Source organism: Pinus tabuliformis, chromosome 7, assembly GCF_031772625.1.
Source record: "Pinus tabuliformis cultivar Carrire ecotype Pingquan chromosome 7, CPIR1, whole genome shotgun sequence".
Lineage (NCBI taxonomy): Eukaryota > Viridiplantae > Streptophyta > Pinopsida > Pinales > Pinaceae > Pinus > Pinus tabuliformis.
Window position 1 is genome coordinate 1,878,828,876 of NC_142293.1, and position 26,704 is coordinate 1,878,855,579.

At 37.2% G+C, this 26,704-nt stretch overlaps 1 protein-coding gene across 1 annotated transcript in view; it reads left to right on the top strand.

Annotated features, from left to right (window-relative positions):
* LOC149255985 (myosin-15-like) overlaps window positions 1-26,704 on the top strand; it is a 373,652-nt gene that overhangs the window by 195,580 nt on the left and 151,368 nt on the right. Inside the window, exons 24-31 of the mRNA XM_089460621.1 lie at window positions 5,572-5,793; window positions 8,268-8,407; window positions 9,031-9,145; window positions 9,614-9,664; window positions 9,750-9,839; window positions 10,109-10,183; window positions 10,447-10,530; window positions 10,692-10,862. Of these exons, the coding sequence (XP_089316747.1) occupies window positions 5,572-5,793; window positions 8,268-8,407; window positions 9,031-9,145; window positions 9,614-9,664; window positions 9,750-9,839; window positions 10,109-10,183; window positions 10,447-10,530; window positions 10,692-10,862 (948 nt within the window). The remainder of the gene's footprint in view (window positions 1-5,571; window positions 5,794-8,267; window positions 8,408-9,030; window positions 9,146-9,613; window positions 9,665-9,749; window positions 9,840-10,108; window positions 10,184-10,446; window positions 10,531-10,691; window positions 10,863-26,704) is intronic.

The following is a 26,704-nucleotide window of genomic DNA, read 5'->3' on the forward strand; positions in this document are numbered from 1 at the left end:
CATAATCTCTTTCCATGGACTGCTGTCCCTATTGACTGGTTTTACACACTACAATAGCTTCTTTAAATCAATATTAATGTCATATAAGTCCTTCAAATAATCAAAGCCTAAAATTTGTATTTGACCTTCCTGCATGATTAAGCATCTCCTATCGACAACCTTATTTTCCTTCCCACTAATGTGCTTTAAAACAAAAGTGAAACTATGAAGGAACTGTTGATTTAGGGTAGTATCGGATGTGCTCTAGCCATGAAAATTGGTGGAGAGGCTAAAGCACATGAGATCTCCAAGACCTGTAAATGGTTTGGGCAGATTCTAACTGGTTTGGGAGATACTAAAATAATTAATATTTTTAATGGAGTTCCTAAGTCTAAACCTAGGAAAAATAAAATATTAATGGGTATTAATATAAAACTGGGTTAGAATGTTCCAAAAGTCATGGATCAAGCCAAATCTAATCTTAGCCATTGATTAGAGATTTGATCTCGACCGTTGATGGACCAACGAGAAAGGTATAAGAGCAGGCTTGAGGGTCAATTGGAGAACACACCATAGTGATCATTCATTTTATTCTCTAGAGCGGGGTTTGCTAAGAGAGGTAGAATCAGTGATTAGTAGCGAGGGGCAGTGAATACATAACAGAGAGGAAGAGTTGGTACTAGAGACAGAGCTCAGAGAGGTTGACGCAGAGGCTGCTGGGTGCTACGCAGAGGCAGCCAGGAGCTGCGCAGAGCCAGGAGAGGCCAACGTGTGAGACGTAGAGGGTCTAGGGGTTGACGTAGAAGCTCTAGAAGCTGACACAGAGGCTAGCAGAGCTGACGTAGGGCCAAGAGGCAGCGCTGGAAGGATTTCGTGGGACAGACTGGGTGCTAGTGAGCTGTGTAGTGTGACGCAGTCCCTATCAGAGTGACACAGAGTAGTGGGAGCTGCAATTGTTGCTGTGGGATTGTTCATCCGGTGATTAATCAGCCGAAATATCTGTATCTGAGGAGAGGTAGTATTGCCGAGGGCATTCTCTGTTGGGTGAGCCGTTTTTGACACCCTAGTTGTATTATGAAAACTGCATAATAATAAAGCCCTCTGAATAGTTGCACCGATTTTCCCGCATTGGGTTTTTTCGGGGACATTGGTCCAAAAATAACGGTGTCACTTGTGTGCTTGTTTTCTTTCAGTTGATGATTTGTAGATGTTGATACTATACTTGTGTTTATTTTCAGTATTTACATGGTAAATAACTTGTTAAGTAATTAAACAAGTAGGAAGAAATAAACCAGATAGTACATGAAGAATTTCTAACGGGTTAAACGTAGAAATTCCAACAGGAACTCCGCCCACTTTGCATGTTTATGATTTAACTTATGTTGCTACATAATGTATTGTAAGGTAGAATTATCGTGTATAAAACAAACTCGTTAGGCATCAAGTAATGCCTCCAATGCTTCAAAGCTTGAATCACTGCATAAAATGCTTTGTCGTAGGAAGAGTATTTCTGTTTTGACTCATTTAACTTCTTGCTGCCTATTCTTCTTGATGGTGTCAATGATAGGTGCGCAAATGCCACTAAAATTCTTGATAAATTTTCTGTAGAAGCTGGCTAAACCATGAAAACTTCTCACCTCAAAAATATTCTTAGGTGAGGGCCAATTTACAATTGCCTCTATCTTTTCTGGATCCATTTTCAAGCCATCCTTAGAAATGACAAAACCCAAGTATACAAGTTCACTCTTCATAAAAGAACACTTCTTCATGTTAATCAATAGCTTTTCTTGTTGCAATCTCTCTAAAACATACTTCAAATGTCTTAAGTGCTCTTCTTTAGTTTGACTGAAAATTAAAATGCATTCAAGTAAACAATGACAAAATTACCAATGAACTCCTTCAAGACTTCATTCATCGGCCGCATAAAGGTACTGGGTGCATTTGACAATCCAAATGGCATGACCATCCACTCGTACAAGCCTTCATTGGTCTTGAAAGCTGTCTTCTACTCGTCTCCTTCTCTGATCTGAATTTGATGATAACCACTTTTTAAGTCAATCTTTAAGAAGTAAGTTGCTCCACCTAAGCAATCCATCATATCGTCCATACGTGGCAATGGAAACCTGTAACGTATGGTGATCTTGTTGATTGCTCTAGAGTTAGTGCACATTCTCCATTCTCCACCCTTCTTTGGACTTAATACTGTAGGTACGACACATGGAATTAAATTTTCTCTTATTAGTCCTTTGTCCAACAATTCTTGGACTTGCTTCCTCACTTCCTCATTCTCTTTGGGTGTCATTCCATATGCAGCCTTGTTCAAAAGACTTGCTCTCAGTATCAAGTCTATGTGATGATTAATGCTTCTTTTGGGTGGCAACTCACTTGGCAATTCATCAACTACAATATCATGAAACTCATGCAACAACTCCTGAACTTCAAGAGGTAAATCTACAATTTCGGTGTGCAGAAGTACTACCTTTGGCTTGCAAATCACTGCATAGCTTACCTCTTCTTCTTCCATCTGTTGTAGAAATTCCTTTCCACTAAGTAGCAGTGCTTTTGGGCTACTTGTTTTAGTTGTACCTTCCTCTTTCAATGGTACAAGAGTGTGCTTGATGCCATCCTTTTTGAACTTATAACAATTGCTCTCTCTATCATGTGTCACCTTCCTATCAAATTTCCATGGGCGACCCAAAAGAATGTGACAAGCATCCATTGGCATTACGTCACAGAGCACCTTGTCTTTATACCTGCCTATCTGAAACTCAACTTCACTTTGTTCATGCACCAACAATTGGTGTCATTTTTGCAACCACGATACCTTATAAGGTGTGGGGTGCTTAATCTTTTTCAATCCCAATTTTTCCACCATTTCTTGGGAAACTAGATTGTCTGTACTTCTGTTGTCAATCACCAATTTGCTGCATTTGCTTAATCTTTTTCAATCCCAATTTTTCCACCATTTCTTGGGAAACTAGATTGTCTATACTTCTGTTGTCAATCACCAATTTGCAGCATTTGCCTTTTTCCTTACACATTGTCTTGAATAAGGATTTCCTTTGCACTGGATCGGAAGTCTCCTTTGCTAGTTTTAAAAGGATTTTGTGCATCATCAACAACTCTCCAGTCTTTGGCCCATTCTCTACCTCAGGTACTTGTGCCTCTACTGCTTCGGTTTGAGCTATGTATGCACCTCACTGTCCCGTATTGTCATTCTCAGGACATTCAAAATATCGGTGACCCAATTTGTTACATTTGTAACACCGGTAGGCAGTCTCTCTGCCTCTTCCTCTACCTCTACCTCTCTGGTAAGATCTTCCTCCTCTGCTGCCACCCTCCTTTTCTGACTGCCCTTGCGATTTGAGTTGCCTTCATCATTCTTTTGTGCATGAAACTTTCCTCTTCCATTTGTCTGTCCTTTCCCTTTGGAAAAATCATGTCCTTTGCCAGAGCTTTTCTTCCTAGCTATCTTTTCTTCTGCCTTCAAAGCGCACTAGTATGCTTCCTCTATTGTCCTTGGAGAAAGTATGCTGATTTCATCTTGAATATCTAGCCTCAAACCATTGACATACATTTCTATCTTATCTTCTACATAGCCTGCTCTCAAATTCACCTTGTAACACTCTTCGGTGTATTCTCTCACTGTCATTATCTTTTGTTGAAGATTTTGCATCTTTTTGTAAAGAGTTAGCTGGTAATCCTTTGGAAATAACTTACTCTTTATCTTTGCCACCATTCTATCCTAGCTCTTGATCAATGGTTTGTTCTTCTTCGTTCTTTCAGCCTGTACATTGTCCCAATGTAGTGTAGCATGGCCTTTCAACCTTGTCACAACAAACTTGACTCTCTTATCCTCATCGATTTCCTTGTACTCAAAATACTTGTCCATCTCACTGATTCAATCTAGTAGATTCTCATCTTTCAAACTAGCATCATAAATAGAGATTTCAAGCTTTGGCCTTGAACTTGAGCCCAATACTGCTCTCAACAACTTAATCTCAGCAGCTTCTTTAACAGGTGCTGCTCCTTCTTCTTCAAGTTCCTCTTCGGCCTCACTAACATCTCCACCTTCAGGACCTCGTTGTGTCCCTACTTCCATGGCTTCTAACCGAATTTGCAGTCTCCTTATCTCTTTTCAGAGTTCTGCATTTCTCGCGGGTCAGCCTCCTCAACCTCCTGCCCTTCCTGCACGCCTATTCATCTCTCTATACTGTAGATACCAACAACGTTAAGCTCTGATACCACAAATTGATCGCTGCTATCTCAGCAAAAGACAATGCTGTTATATGATGAACAACAAATCTTTGCTCTCACAACAAACTACAGTGCTGTTACAGGTTCTCTCAACAAACTACAGCGCTGTTACAGGCTCTCTCAACAAACTACAGTGCTGTTAGAGACTCTCACAGCAAACTACAGTGCTGTTACAGGCTCTCTCAGCAGAGTACAGTGCTGTTACAGGCTCTCATAGCAAACTACAGTGCTGTTACAGGAGGAAAAACATTGTTTTTTTTTTCAGCCACACAGTCTATAAAAACACAGTTTAAAGATCCCTTCGTAACTCCCAAACTAAGGATCTTTTTGGGAAATCGCTCGTGGGTTACCAAATAGACCCTGCTCTGCACAAAACTCAAATGCCAAAGTTTCTAATTCGCCTTCCTTTGATCCAAAATTGACCCGCAAAATTGGTGACAGTTTTCCTTTATGAATTTTCTTTCTTCTGTTTGCTTGATACACTCTGTATTCTCGAATCTGAAATGTAAAATGACTCTTTCCAATACACAATCTTGGATACAAAAGTATTGTATTAAAATATTAACTGAAATATGATTCTCCTGGTTCTCATTTAAATGTAAATAACAGAGAAAATACAGTGCAAGAATTCCTCATTCAACACAACAATTTAAAGACCAAATCAATTTCAATCTCCAGATATTAATATTATGGTTCATAAACCTTACAAACACATACGCGAATAACTGTCTCACACGCACTTACAGATTCGATTTTCTGATACCAAGAACCACTGGTGCAAGAAATGCTGTTCAATTAACTTCATTTTCACACCAAAATTTCCAGCACCCAAAAATGTTTTTCCTCTCTCCTTCCAAACTAAAAAGCCCCTGTCCAAAAAATGAGTTCATGGATGTGAACCAAATTCCCATAGCCCTAACTGCCTACTAGCTATAAAATCATGTCTTTTAACTAGATATTCCTAATTAATCTTCACTGAGTATCATTTTTTTTTTTCAAAAATAAACTGTAAAATGTTCTAGCCTAGACATGTGATCAATCCATCACATTGCTAGGCTCTTGGTCTGACTTTAATAACTGAACATTTTTATGTGCTCGGCCTAATGCACCTGCATCATTTTCATTCTGCAATACACTGTTCTTGATATCCTCTGAATTTTTCCATATGAATGCAATATCATTGTTTGTATTTATATTGGGATACAGCAAACCAGATTTCGAGTGCTGTCTGTGTATGTCTGGGATTTGGTATTTGCGTTCATGGAAGATTTTGATTATTTTATGGTTTGGCTTATTATTGGTGGCAATATTGTTATAATCATGTCATTGCTGCAGGCTGCCAGTGAAGAGTCTAAGGCATTGGAAGTTATGAAGCTGCAGAATGCATTGGAAAAAATGCAGGAGCAATTACAAATGGCCACCTCTAATTTTTCCAATGAGCAAAGGAAAAACAAAGTATTGCAGCATCAACTCGAAATCACTACTAGAGAGATATCTGCACTAAGGGCAGGCCAGCTCAATATTCAGGAGCTAAGAAAAGAGAATGAGAATCTTAAGGTAGGATCTTATCTAATTGCAATTAAAACACTAATAAATGTTATGATATCAACCTATTTTGAAAAAATGTCAGATATGATGTGATGTGTTGGATCAATTTGAAAGTTATGTTTCATATAGTAGTTTCGTGTTTGATGTTGCTCTCTTGTCTCCTTGTACTTCCCTAGTAGTTATTTGTAGTTCAGGCTATTACAGTGTTTTATTTTGGTAGTGGTACAACCTGTGAGTAGGACTAAATTAAGCAGCAATTGTCCTTTAGGAGTATCTAGTCAGGTAAATGGTGATACGTTGTATGAACTCATATCATATTATAGAATCCAACAGGTTTTCTTTTGTCTCTTTATATTTGTGATAGGGGTTTAGGTTGTTATAAATCAGGTTTACCATTTTAGTTTTTTAGTTTTTAGTTTTAAATTGAAATTTTCTTGAATAGTCCACAGTAGTGGGGTCCAGATTTGACTTGGCTAAGTAGGTATTGACTCAAGTGAAGATGGGATGGTTTGGTACCAAAGTAGCCAAGTCATGTCTGGACCTGATCAATTTGGTACCATACTAACCCCCCAAACTAAGCTGTTGGCATAGTGAAATTGGTCAAGGATCAACTTGGATGAGCCAACTCAGTCCTAGTTTTAAAACACTGCTCTTCATTAGGATAGCTGAGGGCTTATATCAAAGTGGGCTATCTCCATTTTTGTCTATGTAACATAGTTTCTTGCTTGTCAATCTATGTGCTATCAGGAGGAACCTTGCTCACCTTAGGCCTTGTTACCGATCCAATTAGTAGGGTTATTAAGGTCGTAGGAACCTGCTGGATGGGGATACACAGGGCAGGGCCCACTGTCACCTCGGCCCAAGCCCCCACTGATTAGACTAACAGCTTCCTAAATGGTTAAGGGAGGAGTCCCGAATAAGAGCAGTGTCTTACATGGAGTCGTTGGGAGTGGAGGTGTTAATCTCCTGGAATTGTTTGGTTGGTTTTTAATGTCACTATACAACAGAAAACTAAGTGTAAACAGTCAATTTTGGTCTACGTTATGTACTCTAACCAAATATATAATTATATTTCAGTTTGGACCACTGGTTAGAGGGGTAAAAAATTAAAATAGCTTGCTGTGTTGTCAAATCAGAGTATAAAGTTTGCATAAAAACAGAGACAAGAACCTGTTAAGCCTAGATCAACGACACTACAAGTACCTAGCCACTTCTAGATTTTATGTTCAGGGGTGGAGAGTCTTGAGGATGAAAATAGAGGCTTATGAGGCCTCTGCTCAATCTATAACAGCCAAAAATGACAATATCCAGCGAGCTGCAAATTGTTTTAAACTTTGGCTGAAACCCTCTTGGACAAAATAGCCCAAGAATTTCCAGAACTGAATTATAGCGTTAAATGTTGCTGGAAATGATCTAAATTAAACTCTTTTGGGTGCACTTGTACATTTATGTTTTTGCACAGTTGTGGTTGGCTTTTGGACCTTCTCTATAGCACAATGTCTCACTATTGCATTTGTGAGGAGGCTGTTTTAGTCTTTGGGTGAGATTTGGTTCTGCCGATTCTCTTGTTGACCTTTATAAATATCAACAGTTGTAATAGTTACATTTTTAGATGAATGAGTGGAAAAGTCTGATTTTTAATTCCCCGTTTTAGTCTTCTTTTCCAAGTACTATAATTGGTATGTAATCTTAATGATTGTCTGAATGTTATAAACTTATATATTCATTGTCTTCTATTTTTATTTTCCCCAGATTCTCCTGTTTACAGTATCTCTTTCCTGATGTTTCTTATTGACTATTTTTGTGTCTTATAAACTCAATGTATTAACTCTCCTAGACTTCATGCTATTCTTAAAAGTTGTGAAGATGCAAGGAATGGTGGGACCAATAAGTGCAGAGAAAGGTGGGGCTTTCGTCATGACTTTGATTAATAGTTTTTATTTCAGCATTCCCCTTCAATTATTCTTTGAAAATGTGCGAGTTTTCCATCTAGGTTATTATACAAATTCTTCTACGTATCGATCTTATATGCATGAAAGCATACAATATTAATAAATCAGGATGGTTTTCAAAAAATTCTATAATGACTGATGGTTGTCAAGGCATTTAAATTTTAATTAATATATGGATGATGGGGATTTTTTTTTTAATTTTTGACCATCCAATTTCATGCATGGAGTTTAGCCTTTTGTTTTAGGTTTTGATTACAAAGTCAAGTATTAATACCCTTCGAAGGAATAAAATCTAGATTCTCATAAATCCAATTGAACACTTTTAACAAATTTTAGAGTTTGGTATTGGATACATATCTGTCTAGGATGTATAACAGCCACAGGTAAATAGGTATGCAAATGGTTTCTTAGTAGTCGAAGATTCAGACTTCTATCATCCAGCAAAACATTTCTTTCTTGCTTATAACTTTTTGTAAGATTCTTGAAATGTTAGCTATAGCATGCTCAGAATATTAGATTACTGTGTTGCAGGCCTCCACAGAATCACTTCAGACAAAGACATTAGAGCTGCAGAGAGAATTATTGAAGGCACACAAAGAGTGTGAAGAATGGCAAAGAAAGGGAGAGGAAGCTGAGTCAAAGGCCTTTCAAGCTAAGCAGAGTTTGCAGAGGTGCTTTTGATATGATCATTCACCATATGATACTGGATTCTGTTTTTTTATTTTTAATCTGAATAGTAAGAATTACAATGACCATCTTTCTAGGATTCAGCAGCCCATGTGTGGTCAACTATATACAAAATGTCAAACTTAGTTTTGGCTAAGATGCCACAACAGGAGGCAATTTTTCATCAAAAGTTGTCTGGTACTTGCATCTTGTCCCAACTAAGTTATTGGGAGTTGGAGATCGGCTAGGTTGGATTCCTTGTGGATTTAAAAGACCATCAGCCTTACCATTGAACCAACACCTGACTGGCATCGATACTGAATCGTAGTCGAGCCATCGTCTTTCAATTTTTGTATGCTGACTACTACTATCATTCTTGGAATAATTCTCTGCTAACCAAATAAGTTGGGTTATTTCCAATTGATGGCTATTGTTCGTTGGAGGGTTTTATGTCAGTGGCGATATCTAGATTCAAAATTCTTTAAAATTTGTGAGCACCGCTATGTTGCACCGGTGGTTCACTGGTATCTTAGTCTGAATTTAGTCATAATGGCAGTTTGCCCCTTTAGGAAGGAGGCCAGAGGTCCTGATCTTTTAATTGCTGGACTTGTTTGAATGATTCTTGCAGATTCGAGGAAAAAGTTTGTAATATGGATCATGAGAAGCAAGTACTTATGCGGCAAGATATATTCATCGCTACGAATAGTGGCCATCCCAATGTTGGAAGGCCTGTTAATATGCAGGTCTGCCATTTTGCTTCTGTCTGATATTTTAAAGTTGAATTATTGTGTGGCTCCTTCTATGTACAAGTTGGGATGTAACTAGCTTCGCATCTAAAATGGACATAGAAGGTTGTTTGAAATGTGAACCATTCAAGGTAAAACTGTGGAGGTTTGTCTCTAGATTTGAGACGGCTAAAAGTAAAAGATGCTTATTTTAATTTCGATTTTATAATGTATTTGGTTGTATGAATGAGGCAATGAGATCTCAACTAATTGATGTACTTGAGAGAGGAGAATCTTGAATACTGAATCAAAAAAAGCAACTGGTAAAACTGTTAGTGATGGTTTGCAGAGTCTTAGCACATGATCAATTTTCTAGTTATTTTTCGAATGGACGTTGTTTGAATAAGTGCAAGATTTTCGTGTCTTCTTTATCTTGATCATTACATAATATTACAAACTCATGGTTTAGTTGTGGTATTGCAACAGAGGACACCTGAAATCAATCATTTTTCGAATGGAGATCGGAAATACTGCTTTGTAAGCTTCTTCCTGTTGTAAAATTTTTATTATCTATAGGTTATTTTCTTGATTTTAGATATATTAATTTCATTTTGAAATTCAGGATTCGCCGGTGGCCTCTCAAATTTTTCGAGATTCGAATCACACACCAGGAGAATCAAGGCATTCCAGGGCTATGATTGAAAGGCAACAGGTATTGATATAAAAAAATAAAGGACAATGCTGTGTATATACGTTCAACACCCTACTTTGTTTGTTGAATTTCTGGAAGCCATTTATGGTTTGTGAAAATTTATCGGAGTGAGCTCTTTACAATAATAAGACAACCCTTAATTGAAAACATTCTACCTATTAACTTTTTAATGGGTTTCAGAATCATGCTCCGTATGTTTCATTATTATTGTATGTGGCTTATTGTTGAGGGGCTTACGTTAAACATATTAACTTCATTTTGAAATTCAGGATTCACCCTCTCAATTTTTTAAAGATTTCAGTCACACACCAGGGGAAACAAGGCGTTCTAAGGTGATCATGCAGGTATTGTGTGAGAAGAGTGATAGTTCAACTATCCTTTTTTTGGTTGTTGAACATCTGTAAGCTATTGATGGTATGTGAAAACCAATGATAGTGATCTCTTTACACTCAAAGAAAACAACCTTTATTGAAAAGTTTATGTATACTAACTTTCTTAGAGGGATTGGAATTTCTTCTTTGTAGGTTTCATTATATAATAGATGCCTTGCTATCTAAGAGGTTATTTTCTTGGTGATTTAGATATTTAAATTCATTTTGAAATTCAGGATTCACCCTCTCAAATCTTCAAAGAGTTCAATCACACTCCAGGAGATTTAAGGCGTTCTAAGGTTATGATTGATAGGCAGCAGGTATTGTTTTAAAAGAAGTGCTCGTGTTATCTATGGATGCCGTTCACTATTTTTGTGTTTGTTAAATTTGTGTAAGCTATTTATTGTCTGATAAAATTGATTGTAATGACTTCTTTACAATGAAGGATGTGAATCTTTAATTGAAAACTTGTTTTCGACAGGAAACTCTAGAAGTCCTCCTGAAGTGTGTAACAGAGAATTTAGGTTTTAGTCACGATAAACCTGTTGCGGCCTGTATCATTTATAAGTGTCTTCTTCATTGCCACGCATTCGAATCTGGACGGACTGTCATTTTTGACCGTTTAATGCATGCTATACAAACAGTAACCGAGGTAAGCTTTTTATTATGCTATCTTGTACATTACTTGCAGTAATGTAAGATCGATGAGGATCTTCTCTTGTTGGTACTTACATTTCAGATTGATATTTATGAGCTCTTTGATAATTGAGACACATTTGCTGGTATTTGAGTAAGCATTGTGCTTTAGTCCCTGCGCTTCGTAGCTTGCATAGAATGTTTGCAAATTCCATATGAAAGAATGCAAAATACCTAAGTTATATATATTAATCACTATGATGGACAGTCCTTTTGATCTTCTCTTCTTGATACTTACATTTCACATTGATATTTATGAGCTCTTTGATAATCGAGACACATTTGCTGGTATTTGAGTAAGCATTGTGCCTTTGTCCCTGCTCTTCGTAGATTGCAGAAAATGTTTGCAGAATGCCATATGAAAGAATGCAATATACCTAAGTTATATTATTTATATTAATCATTATGATGGACAGCCCTATTGATTGCTTATGAATTTTCTGTATCATGAAATTTAGTAATTATTTCGTTCCTTTTCTTTTGTATGGCAATGGTATCCTGTGACTACCTCAAAGTCTGCCACAGTATCAGATCAAGTTCAACCTTGTTGGTCTGTGGCAGTGAACTTCCCCTTGTTGGTGGCCATCTTTACTTCTGAGAATGAAATTCCCTTTCCTGTGGTCAGAGTTCTCTCTGGCTGGTTGACATTTTCAATAAAATCAGAGAGAGAAGAAAGGAAAAATATACAGATTTCTGTTGATTCTGCTACCTATGAAGTTTTAAGCAGGTTAAATATTGATTCTTGTGATCAAAAGAATCAGAGTTACCAGATATCTGGGAAATACCAACCGTTGTGAAAGGTTGACCACTGCAACATCATCTGTTAAATTAACATAGAGAGAATTTACCAGTGTTCCATGGGGATGTGCCCCCTAGGGTGGGGGATGTGCTTCCTCGCTCCCCCACACTCCTGGGATGGGAATGCTCCTGGGGAAACATTTCCCCACGTCCCCTTTTTTGGGGAAACTCGGGGAAACTCCTGGGGGGATTTTTTCTAGTGACAAAAGACATCCCGCGTCAGGACAATTTTTTTTTTGCTAATAACAAATTAAAATGTCCCCCAAACTTTTTTACTAATAACAATTAAAACCACAAAAAATTTACAAATTTTAATATAATTAAAAAAATGAATATAAAAACTAAAGGATAAATTAGAACTTTAAAACATAATCATTCACATTTCAAATTAACCTTACAATTTTACATTGCTGCCAGACATTTTCCTTCTGCTGTCACTCAACATTTTACCTTTCCGCCTGAGATTTTCCTGCTGCCGCTGCTCGATTCTTTCTATTTGCAGTTTGCTATGGTTCAGATTTACTATTGACCGGGGGTCTGAGACATTTGGAGCTACAATTTTCATTTTGTGACTTGCACTTGCCAGATTAGAGCTGTGATTTTCATTTTGTGACTTGGAGCCACCGGATTGGAGTTGTGATTTATTATTTAGTACTTTTTGAAAAACTTACTAGTATTTCACTGGTTTCTATGTTTACTTTTAGTTTAGTATTTTATGGCTATTTTAGACTTCAGCATAATGTCATTGTCATATGATGAATTTACTTTCAATGTGCAGTGTAATTTTAATTGTCAAATGATTAATTTAATTTAGATGTACCTTGCATAATATTAATGCCCATTGCCAAATGATGAATTTAGATGGAACATTGCATAATGTCAAAAGATAATTCTGATTCATAATAGTCTAATATGAAACAATGATCATATTTAGATTTACGTTTCATAATTATTAAAATTTACTATTTACTAATTTAGTTATTCACATATTTTTGAGATTTTATTTTTATTTTTATATATTAAATTTTTAATAATTTTATAATTTTTATGACTGATGTTCTCCTTTTAAATTTTCCTAAATTTTGGGGTTGCTTATATACGTCCCCTTGTACGTGTCCGCGCTCCCGCGTTCTCGGTAACTTGGTGGAACATTGGAATTTACACTTTCATTCTATAGAACCTATCGCTGTATAGCTGCCCCTGTCTGCAGTCAAAATTCAAACCATTCATGCAGTGTTGTTTTTTGCTTTTCACAGTGTAAAGAGGACCCAGGGCTAACCAAAATTGAAGCATGACATGAATCTGGTGAAGCAGAAACATTCTCCATAAGCATCATCCTCGTCAAGGAGAACAATTGGCCTGAAAATTTGTAAATAATCAAATGAAAGAACTAGCCGTCAATCTCTACTTTGGTATTAGCCAGTGCCCTATTCACAGCAGTGCATCTGCAAAACAAAATTCACGGATCTGCAGAAAAAAAGAAAATAATGCATGTGGAATTATTGAATAAATTATAAAAGCAACACAAAACATAAAAGCTAAGTTGCACTGAAACAGATACGGATACGGGGTTTGAAACGAAGATAATAAATTTTCAAAAAATCTGGATACGGTACGGCAGGAACCGGTACACACACACACATATAACAAAATAAGAATTTCATATCACCATTCATCTTTTAGAATCTAGATTCTATATCTAAAAATACATAATCAATTATCATCTATCATCATCATCAATTCAGCGTAAACATTGTCATCATCATTAATGATTATTATAACATTCATGATTCAATATATCATCAAGTTTCGGTTTCAAATTTCAATCATCAACATGACAAGTTACAACATCATCACCAAAATTAATAGTGCACACTACATACTACATAGTACAAAGTACAAAATGACTATCACTGACAAGTCTACTATCATTATTCATAATTCATATGGTTGTTCAAAGTGTAAAAGTTAAAACACCATCATAAATTACATTTACATATCAACAAAATTTTCTTCATTCATGTCACTAAGAAGTTCCACATCCTCTCCAGAAGTGGGAGCACTGCTGCCATGTCCACTTGAAGATCCACCTATGGTGACTTTGCATCAAACAAAGTCATATGATTCTTGGCATTCAATGTCATATCCAAGTCAGACAACTCTGGTTACACATCGCATAATTTGGCGCCCCCAAATTTGTATTCGTCTCTCTTGTGTGACCAAAGGTGAAGGTTTGAATGAACATACACTAGTTCATCAACCTTCCTAGAGCCCAATCTATTTCGCTTCACTAAATGGATGAAGCCATATGTACTCTAGTTCCTTTTTGCTGAAGAGGAACTAGTAACTTGTGACAAGACCTTAATGGCCAATTTTTGGATATGTGAAGGTTACCCACCATAGTAGTTCCACCAATCAATTGAATTCATTTCCTTCTTGTCCCGCATACAATCAATATCAAAACCCAAACCCCCTGATCCCACAAAATGAGCAAACTATGCATGAATCCAAAGCCCAATTTCTGGATCTACAAAAAGCTTTCTAAAAGCATTTTTAAATCCTTGTGAGACTTCTAGGTCATTTCTTGGTGTGGTTCTTTCTGGATCACTTAGCAACTCTACAACATAATATTTTGGATTCACTACATAGGCCAAAAGGTGCAATGGGGTGGTCATCTTGTTCCACCTTTTGGTCAATATATCTTTTATTTCTCTGTAAAAGAATTCATTTGGATCATTCTCCTTGGAATTTATAACCACCCTTATCTTCTCTATCATGGAATCAATGCCCTCATACACCACTCCCAAATTAGGTATATCTGTGTCAAACATATGGAGCAAATCCACAATTGGCTTAGTAAATGCTAAGAGGTATTCCACCCTATCCCACCATCCATCATCAACAACCAACTTTTTCACTGCTTGTGCACTCTATCAGATTGGGATTTCCTCCATTGATTCCAAAGAGAACTGCATACCATTGATTTTAATGCATCTTTCACCTGCATAAGCCGTGTTAAGGCTGATGTAGGTGCCAAATTGCCAATGTTTCAATAAATTAAAAATCATAATTTGATTGAATAACTATAATGATTCACGAATCATGACATTTGAGAATCCAATTTATATATTTGAATTTAGAGTCATAGACATTAGAATTTATTAAATAAACTTTAAAGTTTAGGTACCTTAAGAAGCTCCAACTTTGCAAATTCCCTGTAGATGCATTGGGACATGTGGTGGTTTGTGCTGAAGGCTTGAATTTCTTTTGCCTCTTCAAAAATAACTCAAATTCACTCAATTTGCTTCCCCATCTTGCTCAACATAAGGTTCAATGAATGTACAACATAAGGGGTCCAAAAGATGTGCTGATATTTGCCTTCAATAATTAGGTTTGTTGCTCTACACATTGTTGCATTTTTAGTTATTAATTGGACAACATTTTTTGGCCCCATGAATTCAATTGCTTCAAGCCTTCAACCAAGATGTCAACAACAAATTGAGAATCTTTCATCTGCCCCTCACAATCCATTGCCTTAAAAGACATTGCCCCCTTTGGGCTCTGAGCGATCACATTGATCAAAGGCTATTCTTTTGATCTTTCCATCCATCAGAAATGATGGACACCCCTGAAATGCGCCATGAATAAGAATGGGGCTTAATTTAGCGTCCAAATCTAACTTTTCAACACTCAACATTGTGGTGTGGACCTTCTAATATCCAAGGCTCTTAAACCCTTTTGGGGCTTCATAAGCTGCTTTTATCATCTTTGCCCAGTGAAGAGATCATGCAAGGTTAAGGGGAAGGACATTTGCATAAATGCATTGATCTATAGCTGCAATTGCAGTCTCTCGAGCATCATTATTAAAACTCCATTCAAGCGGTCCCAAATTAGACCGCTTTGAACCAACAATTCTATGAGAATGAAGTGGAGGCTTTGAGGAAGATGCTCCCAACCTTGTTAGGTGGTTTAATTGAGAGGTAGGGTTTTTCCTTATTTGCTTTAGCATCTGCCTTGTCTTGTTCTTTCTGATATTTTGCAAGTTTTGCCTTGCTTAAACCATTTCCATCTGTCCCATTCTCTTTAGGTGGGCCACTGCATATTCAAATCCCATTGCCTTTTAACCCAAGTAAATGTGCTTTAACTCGTGTGTATGATCCCTTATACTCCTTTTTACACTCATTGCAAATCCATGCCAATGACCCCCCTCCTTGGATCTTCCCAACAATAGTTACATATTTCCAAAGTGGTGACTTTGGATCAACTTTAGGGGCAGATTCAATTTCATGTTCCACTTCTTTTGCCTCAGGAATGGATGAACTTGAAGTTTCCATGAATGATGATGATGATGTAAATGAAATTGCAAAATAAAATTGACAAATATGTATTTCAAAACAAGTTACAAATTTACAAGCCTTGAAAAAGAACAATCATTATTAAAACCAGTGATTGGACTTGTGTATATATTATATAAATTCGATGTCTGTTGAAGAAGAGATGGTGATAATTCTATTAAAAAACCTAACACCTTAGTATGAATTTTTTGTTGATATGACATTTGAGGACATGGTTATATCTACAGTGCTTTCCTATTTGAATTGTTATTATACTCTATTCATGCTAACAATGGACACCATTCAAAAGCAACGTCCACGCTTGTATAGTAATCTATTTGAACTTCTAAAACTGTAATTACAGGAATCTGAGAAAATGACTACAAGTTTTGAAGCATTGAAATATTAGAGAATTGAAGCATAGGAACATGTAGATAATTTTGGTTGATTCTCAAAGCATCGAACACAATTCTGACCAATGTTGCAGTAATTGTTATCAGGATATTATCGGCGAGGGGAAAAAATCAGTAAAAATCGGGAAAAAATTGTAACATACAAAAATATTCATTTTTCTTCAATTTTTTTAATATTTAAAGCATCTACAACATAAAATAAATACATTGACACATAAATATGATAAAATAACTAATATATAAGATGTGTAATATTATTTCTAGTGCTACATCACACATAACAGTGAATCATGTCCTGAATAGTAAGTCTTGACTCCTGAGTTCCAACTCAGCCTCAAAATATCAACAAAAAATATAATAATGTATCTCATATCAGGAGTCATGATGTCATATACAATGAAATGAACCAAATAACTAAAGTCTAATACTACTGATTTCCTCTGCCCCTCTAGATGTGGATGCCAGTGGAGTTGGTAGTGGACTCTGCTGTGCTCTAGAAGTTGAAGAACTAGGAGCTACAGGAGGTAGACCATGTCCTCTACTGGTGATAGGGGTAGCCTGGGTAGATTGTGTTACCCCCTCCTCCTGTTGCTCCTTCTCATCAAAAAATCGGAGAAGAATTACTTTTTTTTTTCAAACATTTTTTCCCAAAAAATCGCGATTTTTTCAAGTTATCGAGATTTTTTCGTGATTTTTTGTGAAAAAAAATCAGCGTAAAAATCGGGCGATGATATCGCCAATATAAAAAAATCGCGATTTTCTGATATTATCGCGATTTTTGCAACACTAATTCTGACAAAGAATGGAACGATGAAATAAAATACGTTTGAAGTTCCAATTTTCTTGTAAGGTAATCCTTGCTTCCTAATCACACTTGTTTTTTTTCCTATGTTGCATGAGTTTTGGAACGTGGGAACGTTGGGAACTTGGGTACCAGTGTCAGGAACGTCTAGAGGTTTCCCCAAAATTCACAGGAAACGGCTAATCGGGAACAATAATATTATATAATAAAAAAAGTTAAAAATATAAAAATAAAAAATATATAATTATATAATAAATATAATTAATATTAAATCAACATATTCAAATATTAAAATCAATTTAAATATATAATCTCTCTTATATATAAATATATTCTCTGGGTGTCTCTCTTCCTGAGTCTCTCCCTTTTATATATATAAAATATTAAAATGTCAAGTTCATTATCAGTTCTCTGACACATGACCAGTGTTTGAAACAATCTGCCTTAAAAATGCAAAGGAACAAATTTACCTATGTTTCTCTAGTTATTCTTATGAAAGAAAGTAAAGCGACTCTAATGGTTAAGCATTGACTGCCACATACAATATGCACACAATCTTCTATGATACATATACATAAACAAAAAAATAAATACTCATCAGCATGACATCCCAGATATCGCCCTTATATTGAGGTGTCACATGCTTCCTTAACCCATCAAGAGATTGCTCCATTTTCTCAATTAAGGATATCGGTGTTAAGGATGTCTTTGGCCTTTCTTCTTGCAAAGGTTTCAACAAAGCCTTATGTTTTGTGGGCAGTTCATTATATTTGTTTACATGCTTTGTATTCCCCAACCCCAGGGAACGCTGGAACTCCAAAAAAAACAGCCTTCAAAGCTCTAGGAACTTTCCCAAGCTCCCATTGTAGCTCCCACAGAAAAGGGAATGTTCCCATATAATTCCAAAGCTTCCGGAAGCTCGAGAACCACTAGAACGGGTTTCCCACCTCTAGGGAGCGGTTCCCGTGTAACATAGTTTTTTTCTCTCTAAAAAAGATTATCCATAGTAGTTTTCACCAGATATACTATTTATATGAGTTGTGGTTCAACAATTTCACCCAACAGGCCAAAACTACCCTGCCCTATTCAACTTTTACCATTCCCAAATGGATTTTTTATTTTTTCTTAAATTATATTTATCAATTGAAAATAAGAAAGAATGGTCAAACTGGCATAAAATGGTACTCACAATCGACGATTCAGCTCTTGTAAATTATTCTTCTAACTATAAATTTAATTATGCAGTTTATTTGCTACGGCAAACAATGAATAAAATCACAATTGCAATTTTCACCATAAAAATACTGCGGAAAAATAAAATATTGAACACTGAGAAATTCTATCATACACAAAAGTTTTGACATAGTTATTTTTGCAGAATTGTCCCTGGAAAAACAAAATGTCGGAAAACTGGTGGAGCAGATGAGGGTTTTATTATTATTCTTCAACAACAATTATGAGTACAAAAATTTAGATGCCCAATTGGAAATCTAATTTGAGGAAAATATTGGCAAAATTATTGTGAGAATTTTCTCTTACCCCACAGCGAATTTATGCCTCCGAAATTACCTGCCTAGCCTCTGCGCTAAGCCTCTTGCGTCACCCTATGCGCAAAGCTTATGCTGACCTTGTGAGAATTTTGGTCTTCCTTCGTTTGCCTCTTCCGGGGACTGGAAACCTTCCTCCTGGAATACTGCTACCCTCCTCTTCCACCTACTACTCAACCTCTGGCTCTATCTTCTCTGCTGAATCCCCGCTACTGAGAAAATTGAACTGCTTGGGCAACTGAGTATCTGCACTGCTGTATACTCCATCACCACATCGACCTGCTCTTATAATCCATTACTGGAGCACCAATGGCCAAGATTAAAACATAATCGATGGCTAGGATCATCTTTGTATCAATCTGTGTGAGTTTATAGATGATTTTCACATTATCTCAGTTAATACTAATTAATTAACCATATTCCCTACGTTTAGACTTAGGAAATATTTAAAAATGGTTATTAATCTAATTGAGACACTTCTAGCTGTAATTTCTAGAAACGATCTGGGTTTTGGAGATCTCATGTATTCTAGCCTCCACTGAATTTCGTGGCTAGAACACATCTGATGCTACAAAAACTAACACTCTGTCATAGCCAGGAATGTGTTCTAGTGTTGCACTACCTGCCACAACACCTTGCCTCTGCATCATCTCTTGTCACACTGCTGTTGCCCACCAACCACTGCGCAACAATGATATACGCCACATTTATGCTGTTGCTGACCTTGCTGTACTGTGGCCAACACTGTATCTGCACTGCAACTCCCTTTAATTTGTTGCTACTACAACTGAGAATCATCCAAGGTAATTTTCCTCTGCTACTGAAACAGGTTCTCCACCATACCCACATGTTCTCTGGAATAGACGAAATTAGCTCTTCTTAGAGCTTTCGTGAGTATATCCTTAACTTGCACTTTTGTGGGAACATATTGTAGCTGGGATGCTCCATGTTGTACACAATCTTTGAAGAAAGGACATTGAATATCTATGTGTTTCGACTTGTCATGAAACACGAAATTATCAGAGAGATTTATGCAACTATGTTTATCACAGTAGACACTGGTCGCTTCCATCCTCTGCCTGAACAAGCTCACTAGCAGCTTCCGAAGCCATATAGGTTCGCACGTAGTTGTGCTTGCTGCCATATACTCTGCTTCTGTAGAGCTTAGTGCTACTGATTTCTGCTTCCTACTACACCAAGAAACCATCACTGATCCAACACTAAAGCAATACCGATATGTACTTTTCCTGTCCACTGAACTACCTGTCTAATCTGCATCTATGAATCCACACAATCTGATGTCATCTCTTTGGGTATATCTCAACCTATACTCGACTGTGCCACACACATACCTTAGAATGTGCCTCTCTGCTGCCCAATGTACCCTCTTCGGCTCTACCATGAATTGACTAAGGGTATTGACTGCGATGCAAATATATTGCCTCCTATTGACTAGATACATAAGAGATCCAATATGTTGTCTATACAAGGTGGGGTTGACATCCTTGTCATCTGATGCGTCTATCTTCTTCTAGTTGGTGATCATGGGCGTAGACGTGGGTTTGTAATCCTGCATTCTGAACCTCTTCAGAATATCTGTAGCGTATATTCCTTGCCCAAAGAAGATCTCCCCATCCTTCTGCCACATTTCCAATCCTAGGAAATAGTGCATCAATCCCAAATCCTTCATGTCGAACTCTGTTGCCAAGTTCCTCTTGCAATCCTCATTGAGCCCTGATGATCCTGTCAAAAAGAGATTATCCACATACAAAACTAGAATGAGTGGCTCACCCTCTGGGTCTCTACCATCAAATAGTAAGGGTTGGGATCTGCGTCACTCTTGACGAATACCATTTGCTGCAAGTAGTTGTCAATCCTACCATACCATGCCCTGGGAGCCTGCTTGAGTCTGTATAGAGATTTCTTTAGTCTGCACACATGAGTGCGCCTCTCATGAGTCTCGAAGCCCTTTGGCTGTTCTATGTATACTTCTTCCTCTATCACCCTGTTCAAGAAGCCTGTCTTGACGTCCATCTGGTGAATCTGCCATCCCATTTGAGCTGCTAGGGATATAATTGACCGGATAGAACTGTATTTGGCCACTGGGGAGAAAGTCTCCTCATAATCTATCCCTAGCCTTGTGTTTTTCCACATTACCGTCTGTAGCATATTTGATCTTGTAGATCCATCTAGAACCTACAATTGATTTGTCTTCTGGCCTTGGTACTACCTCCCAAACATCATTCGTCATGATAGAGCTATACTCTTCTGCCACGACATCTACCTATACTTGATGTTGAGCGACCTCCTGAAAGCTTGAAGTTTCTACAACTTGAGCCACCAATGCTTGGTATCTGTTACGTTGTCCACACTGTCTTTTGCTCATCCTAGGAATTCCAATAAACTCCTCTGCATCTCTTAATGTCTGATGAACCTCTCTGCTGGCTCGACTACTAGTCGTGGAAGGTTCAACCAACTCCTCCTCATCCTGCCTCTGCTGCTCTATCTGATGAGAACTCCCCGGATTTTCGGCACCTGAGGAAATGTTGGTACTGGTCACAGTACTCGATCCTTGTGACTGCCCTCCTGCTTGTCCCATTGGCTGCTAGAGCAAAGGAGATTTTGTTGACTGATTCTGATCACCTTTATGCATGTCACAAGATCTCGTGAAAGCTCTGTCCTCCATGATCTTCACGTCTCGCCTTACTACAATCTTCCTATTGCTAGGAATGTAGATCTCGTATGCCTTTGAGGTTTTGCTGTATCCAACGAAGAAACCCTTCTCCGCAATATGATCTAGTTTGGTACGTTTCTCATCTGGCACGTGCCAAAAAGAAACTCTTCTTCCCTATAAAGACTCCTTCTAGTGTTTTCTTCCACAATTCTCTATGAGGAGTCCTGTTCTGGATATATACTGTTGTGTTACATGCCTTTGCCCATAGAAATCGGGGTAAATCCTGGTCATAAAACGTAGCCTTTGTAGCTCCAACAATGGTTCTGTTTTTCCGCTCCGCTACACCATTTTGCTGTGGATTATATGGAGCTGTCTATTCTCTCTTGATGCCTTCCTTCGTACAAAAATCTGTGAAGTGTTTATCAATATATTTTCCACCATTATGTGAGCGAAGCACATTGATCTTCTTCCCTATCGCATTCTCCATGAGAGCTTTAAACTCTCGAAAACTATCAAAGGCCTCATATTTGGTCTTCAAGAAGTAGATCTAGGTTTTCTTGGAATGGTCATCAATGAAGGTGACGAAATATTCGGCACCGCTGAGAGCTCTAGTGGTCATTGGGCCGCAAATATCTGAATGTATGAGTCCTAACACGCCATTAGCTCTGCTGTCACTTCTTGGAAATGCTGCCTTAGTATACTTCCCAAGTACACATCCTTTGCGCACATCATCATGTTCCGTGCCAAGTTTTGGAACCCTTATTACTGTTTCTATAACATCTTGAGTGCTCCATGGTATAGATTTCCCATTCTCCTATGCCATAACTCATTCAACTCCTTCCCACTGCTACTGTCATTGCTTATTAGTGCCATTGGAGAGTCAATCCATAACCGATACAATTTGTTACTTCGAACTCCAATCTGTCTTACCCTTTTCCGGCTAGTGCGCTAACCCTTTTGCAAAAAAGGGGGGTGTACTGCTATGGGCCGTTGACACGTAGTGGTCAACATCTGGCTCTACTTGGGGACACGTTGCCGCATCGGAGGAATGTGAGAATCTAGAATCTGCATCCATGCAACACATAACATAACATAAGTGGCGTCCATCCAAAAATCATCATATAATGTTAATCACATGAAAGATATAAGCTCTTCATTTATTAACTATCCTAATAACATAAAAAGAAACAAATCTAACTACAAAATGAAATACTGAAATAACAAGGTATAAGGTTAGAAATACAATACAAAGATGCCCCATGGCATCAGATGCGTTCATTATAGTGCATATTGAGTATTTGCCTGCTCTCAGGCAAATCTATCGGCTGTTTCACAGATGTGCCATGTCCAATCTTGCACACGGTAGGAATTCTTCCTATCCGAAAATCAAGCTGCTCGTGGTCATCTAATGCATCAAATCGCTTTCTCATTCTCTTTCTCTTGCGTCTTTTCTTTGTGGCAATTTGTATTACTGACGATGTGGAATATCCTGCTTCAAAACCCTCAGATGAAGTATGTAAGATATGCATGACATGTCTTTCTTCATTCTGCATCTGCTCTGTCGAGAATGATGGTTCAGTCTCACAGGTGTCATGAGTTATAACTTGATCTTTTATGACCGGTGGATCAAACATATAAGCATCAACCTGATTCTTATTAATTTCCATTTTATCCAAGTCACCTTCAATTAGCCACTTTTGAAATGAACAAATGACCTCATAATAAGATGGAGCTTGCTGCAGCAGGTAGGGAGGCTTATGATCTGTTGACGTTTCCTTGTTTCTTTCATCTTTTGACTGACGCTGAAGTTTATGTACCTGTATGGTTATGGCATCCATCTGGGTAGAGTGTTCATCCTTCATAGCACTGACTTCCTTGGCATGGTTTTCCTCCACGGTCAATAACTTATTCTGAAAACATATCTGACCAGCTTCCATATTTTTTATTACTTTGTCGTTATTTGCTTTTATGGTCATCAAGCAATGTTGCATAGAGTTTATCTCTTTCTCATGATTTGCTTGTATGATAGCTAACTGATTATTATAATCAAATCTCATGATGGTCATTTCTTTATCCATAGTTGACAATCTATTCTGAATCGAACTTATTTCTTCTTGATAACTTGTTTCTGTAGTAGTCACATAATTTGAATGATTAAATTCCATGATCGTCATATTTTCCTCTAGGGCTAATACCTTGCTTTGCATAGAATTAATTTCCCTGTCATAATTGACTTTCATGGTTTCCAATTCCATAGCATGCTGACTCTGCATGTCGGTCCTCATATCCTCCATATTCTGAGCACACTTTTCTACTACGGTGGCTACGTGATCAGAGTGCTTAATTTTCATGATTTCCATCTCCTCATCACATTTTTCCAGTTTTGTGTACAAAGTTCTCATATCCTTCACGTAATCAATTATAAATTTTTCTTGATTAAGCTCTATTATTTTTACTAGCTATGTTAGTTCTTCTATAATTTGCTTATCATTTTCCCTTTCATTGTTGTCACTAATTTGATAACTTGTTCCTGCTTTTCCACTATCGTGGATTTGTTTAGCAATGGTACAAGTGGATGGCACATTCTGATATGAAGAATTATCTTGAAATCCTTCATTGACAGTTGGATCCTTTACAAGATCACTTTCATTCTGTTGCATAATTTTAGAGGCACAAGGCGAGTTACCTTGATCACCATATCTATCTGTAAAAGCATTGACAATGTCTTGTAAAGAAGCGAATGAGTCTTCAGGACAATTATTAAACCAATTCAAAGCATCACCCTCTAAAGAAAAGGCAAATAGACACATTTTGACATCTTCATGATTATACTGGGGAGAACTACAATATTTGATTATTGTATGAGAAACCCTGCGCAGATGCTTTATAACAGCGACTGAATCACCACCTGAGAATGAAGGCAACTAATGAATGGCCGCTTCCGGTATGTCATGGAGAAAATCAATAAAATGACATGGGGTAAACAAATCATCCATGATGACTTGCTTGAAGGGATAAGGAGGGACCAAATGGATGCTAGAGAGAGACCTCTGCTCAAGAAAATCAAGAGATCCACAAGAAGCAAGCTTCTAGTAGAAATTCTTGTAAGAAATGAAAGAAGTGGAGTCGCCACTTGAACATGAATCTAGCTCTAAGATCCAAAAGGCAAACAACTGGATATAAGGGAGGGCTTCTTGTTTGAGAAATAATGGATGAATAAGTGGAGTCGCCACCCAAACAAGAAACAAATCGATATATCCAGGTGCTAAAGGTGCAGATGAAATGATTAATGAGATGACGAAAGGGAAGGTGATGAAAAGATCAAATGACGTTAGGAAATGTTGTGCCGTTTGACAGGCTAATGAATGGCGGAAAAGATGAGATGATTAAGACGATGTCGAAGAAACCAAGGACATAAAAAACTCTGTCCCCGGTGGCAATTCCAAGAAGTGTTGACTTTGTCGGCTCGAATGAGAGATGAGAGATGAGAAAGATGAAAGATGAATGTCGTAAAGCCAAGGCCCAATAACTTGGTCCCGGACAACGACGCCAAAAAATGTTGGTGTTGCTGGTAAAAATGATAAAGATGATATGAGGAGAATGAAGATAAAATGTCGTTGAAGCGTCGAGAATAAAATATCCCCGACAATGGCACCAAAAATGTTGTCGTTGCAGGCCCAAATGAAAAGATGAGAAATGAAAAGTCGTTGAAACGCCGAGAATAAAATATCCCCGGCAACGACGCCAAAAATGTTGTTGCACAGAATGTCTATGCATCGCGACAACGACTCAGATCGGGGGCTGTCACCCTGATCCCCAATCTTTCCGTTTAAGCCGTCTCCCTACAACAGGCTAAGGGGGTGTTGTTGCACAGATTTTCTAGGCAGCGCAATAACGCTCAGATCGGGGGCTGTCACTCTGATCCCCGATCTCTTCATTTAAGCCGTCTCCCTGAAGTAGGCTAGGGGGGTAGACCCTATGGGAAAAAGGAAGACCAACTGGGAACCAGTTGGGTTGGGAGATACAACAGCGGGAAACAAGCACTTGATCGATTTTAGAATTTGATTAGATATTTAAATGCTTAAGACTAGTGCCTTATGGAGTTAATGAACACCAAGTAATTAATTAACTGCCGTTGTTTTATGAAGTAATTTAATGATTAATTGAAAATATTTATAAAATATCAAACATGTCACCAGCATTATATAATCCAAGCAACGATTAATTTCACCAGATGCAAAATATAGATGCGTAATGTCTTAGCAATTAAACTTCAAAAGATCAAAATTCATTACTCAACCATGAAATTTCAAATGCTAACCAACCCGCAAAATGATTCACCACTTTTCAATAGCTAATCTCTAAATAAACATTTAAGCACATTTAACTATAGAGAAGTGGAATATAAATACCACAAAAGACACCAAAATGAATTTTCAATTTTTAGTTAAGCTTTTCAAAATTTTTAATTTTTATATTATTTTTATTAACAAAACTAAACTAAGCAAAAAACTAAAGTAAATGAAACTTAAAATTATTAAAACTACACTAAACTAAATGAAATTAGTAAATTCTAATTCTAAAATCAAAGTCCTAAATTAAACTAAAACTTAAAAAAAAAATTAAAAGTTAAGCTTAAAGAAAATGAAAAAGAACAAATCAAAACCCTTTTTATTCTTTTGATTTTTTGATGTTTTTGATTTATAATTTTATATTTTTTGATTTTAAATGATTTTGATTTTTGATTTTTATTTTTATTAGAGTTGAAAAAAACAAAAAAATCTAAGTCTAAATGTGTCAGACCATGCATTTACTCCTCAAAACAAATCAATTCATATTATTCCTTCAGGGTGGTCTTTATTATATACATGAGGGAAATTGTTCACTTTATCTCCCGATGACTGTTCATATCTCTTATTATTTATTTACATAGAAATTATTAATACACCCAATCCTGATGATTAGGTGTTAACATTCCCCCCCTTGATCTGAAGGGATGTTGGTGAGTCCAAGCATCATTCTGAATCGTTCAAGCTTTTCTCTTCCAAGTGCTTTGGTGAAGATGTCGGCAATTTGCTCATTAGTGGAACAATGATGGAGATGGATTGTTTTGGCCTCAACATGATGTTGAATCAGATGATATTTGGTATTGATGTGCTTCGTTCGATCATGGAACTTTGGGTTCTTGGCCAACTTTATTGCAGAGGTATTGTCAATCATGAGTGGAGTT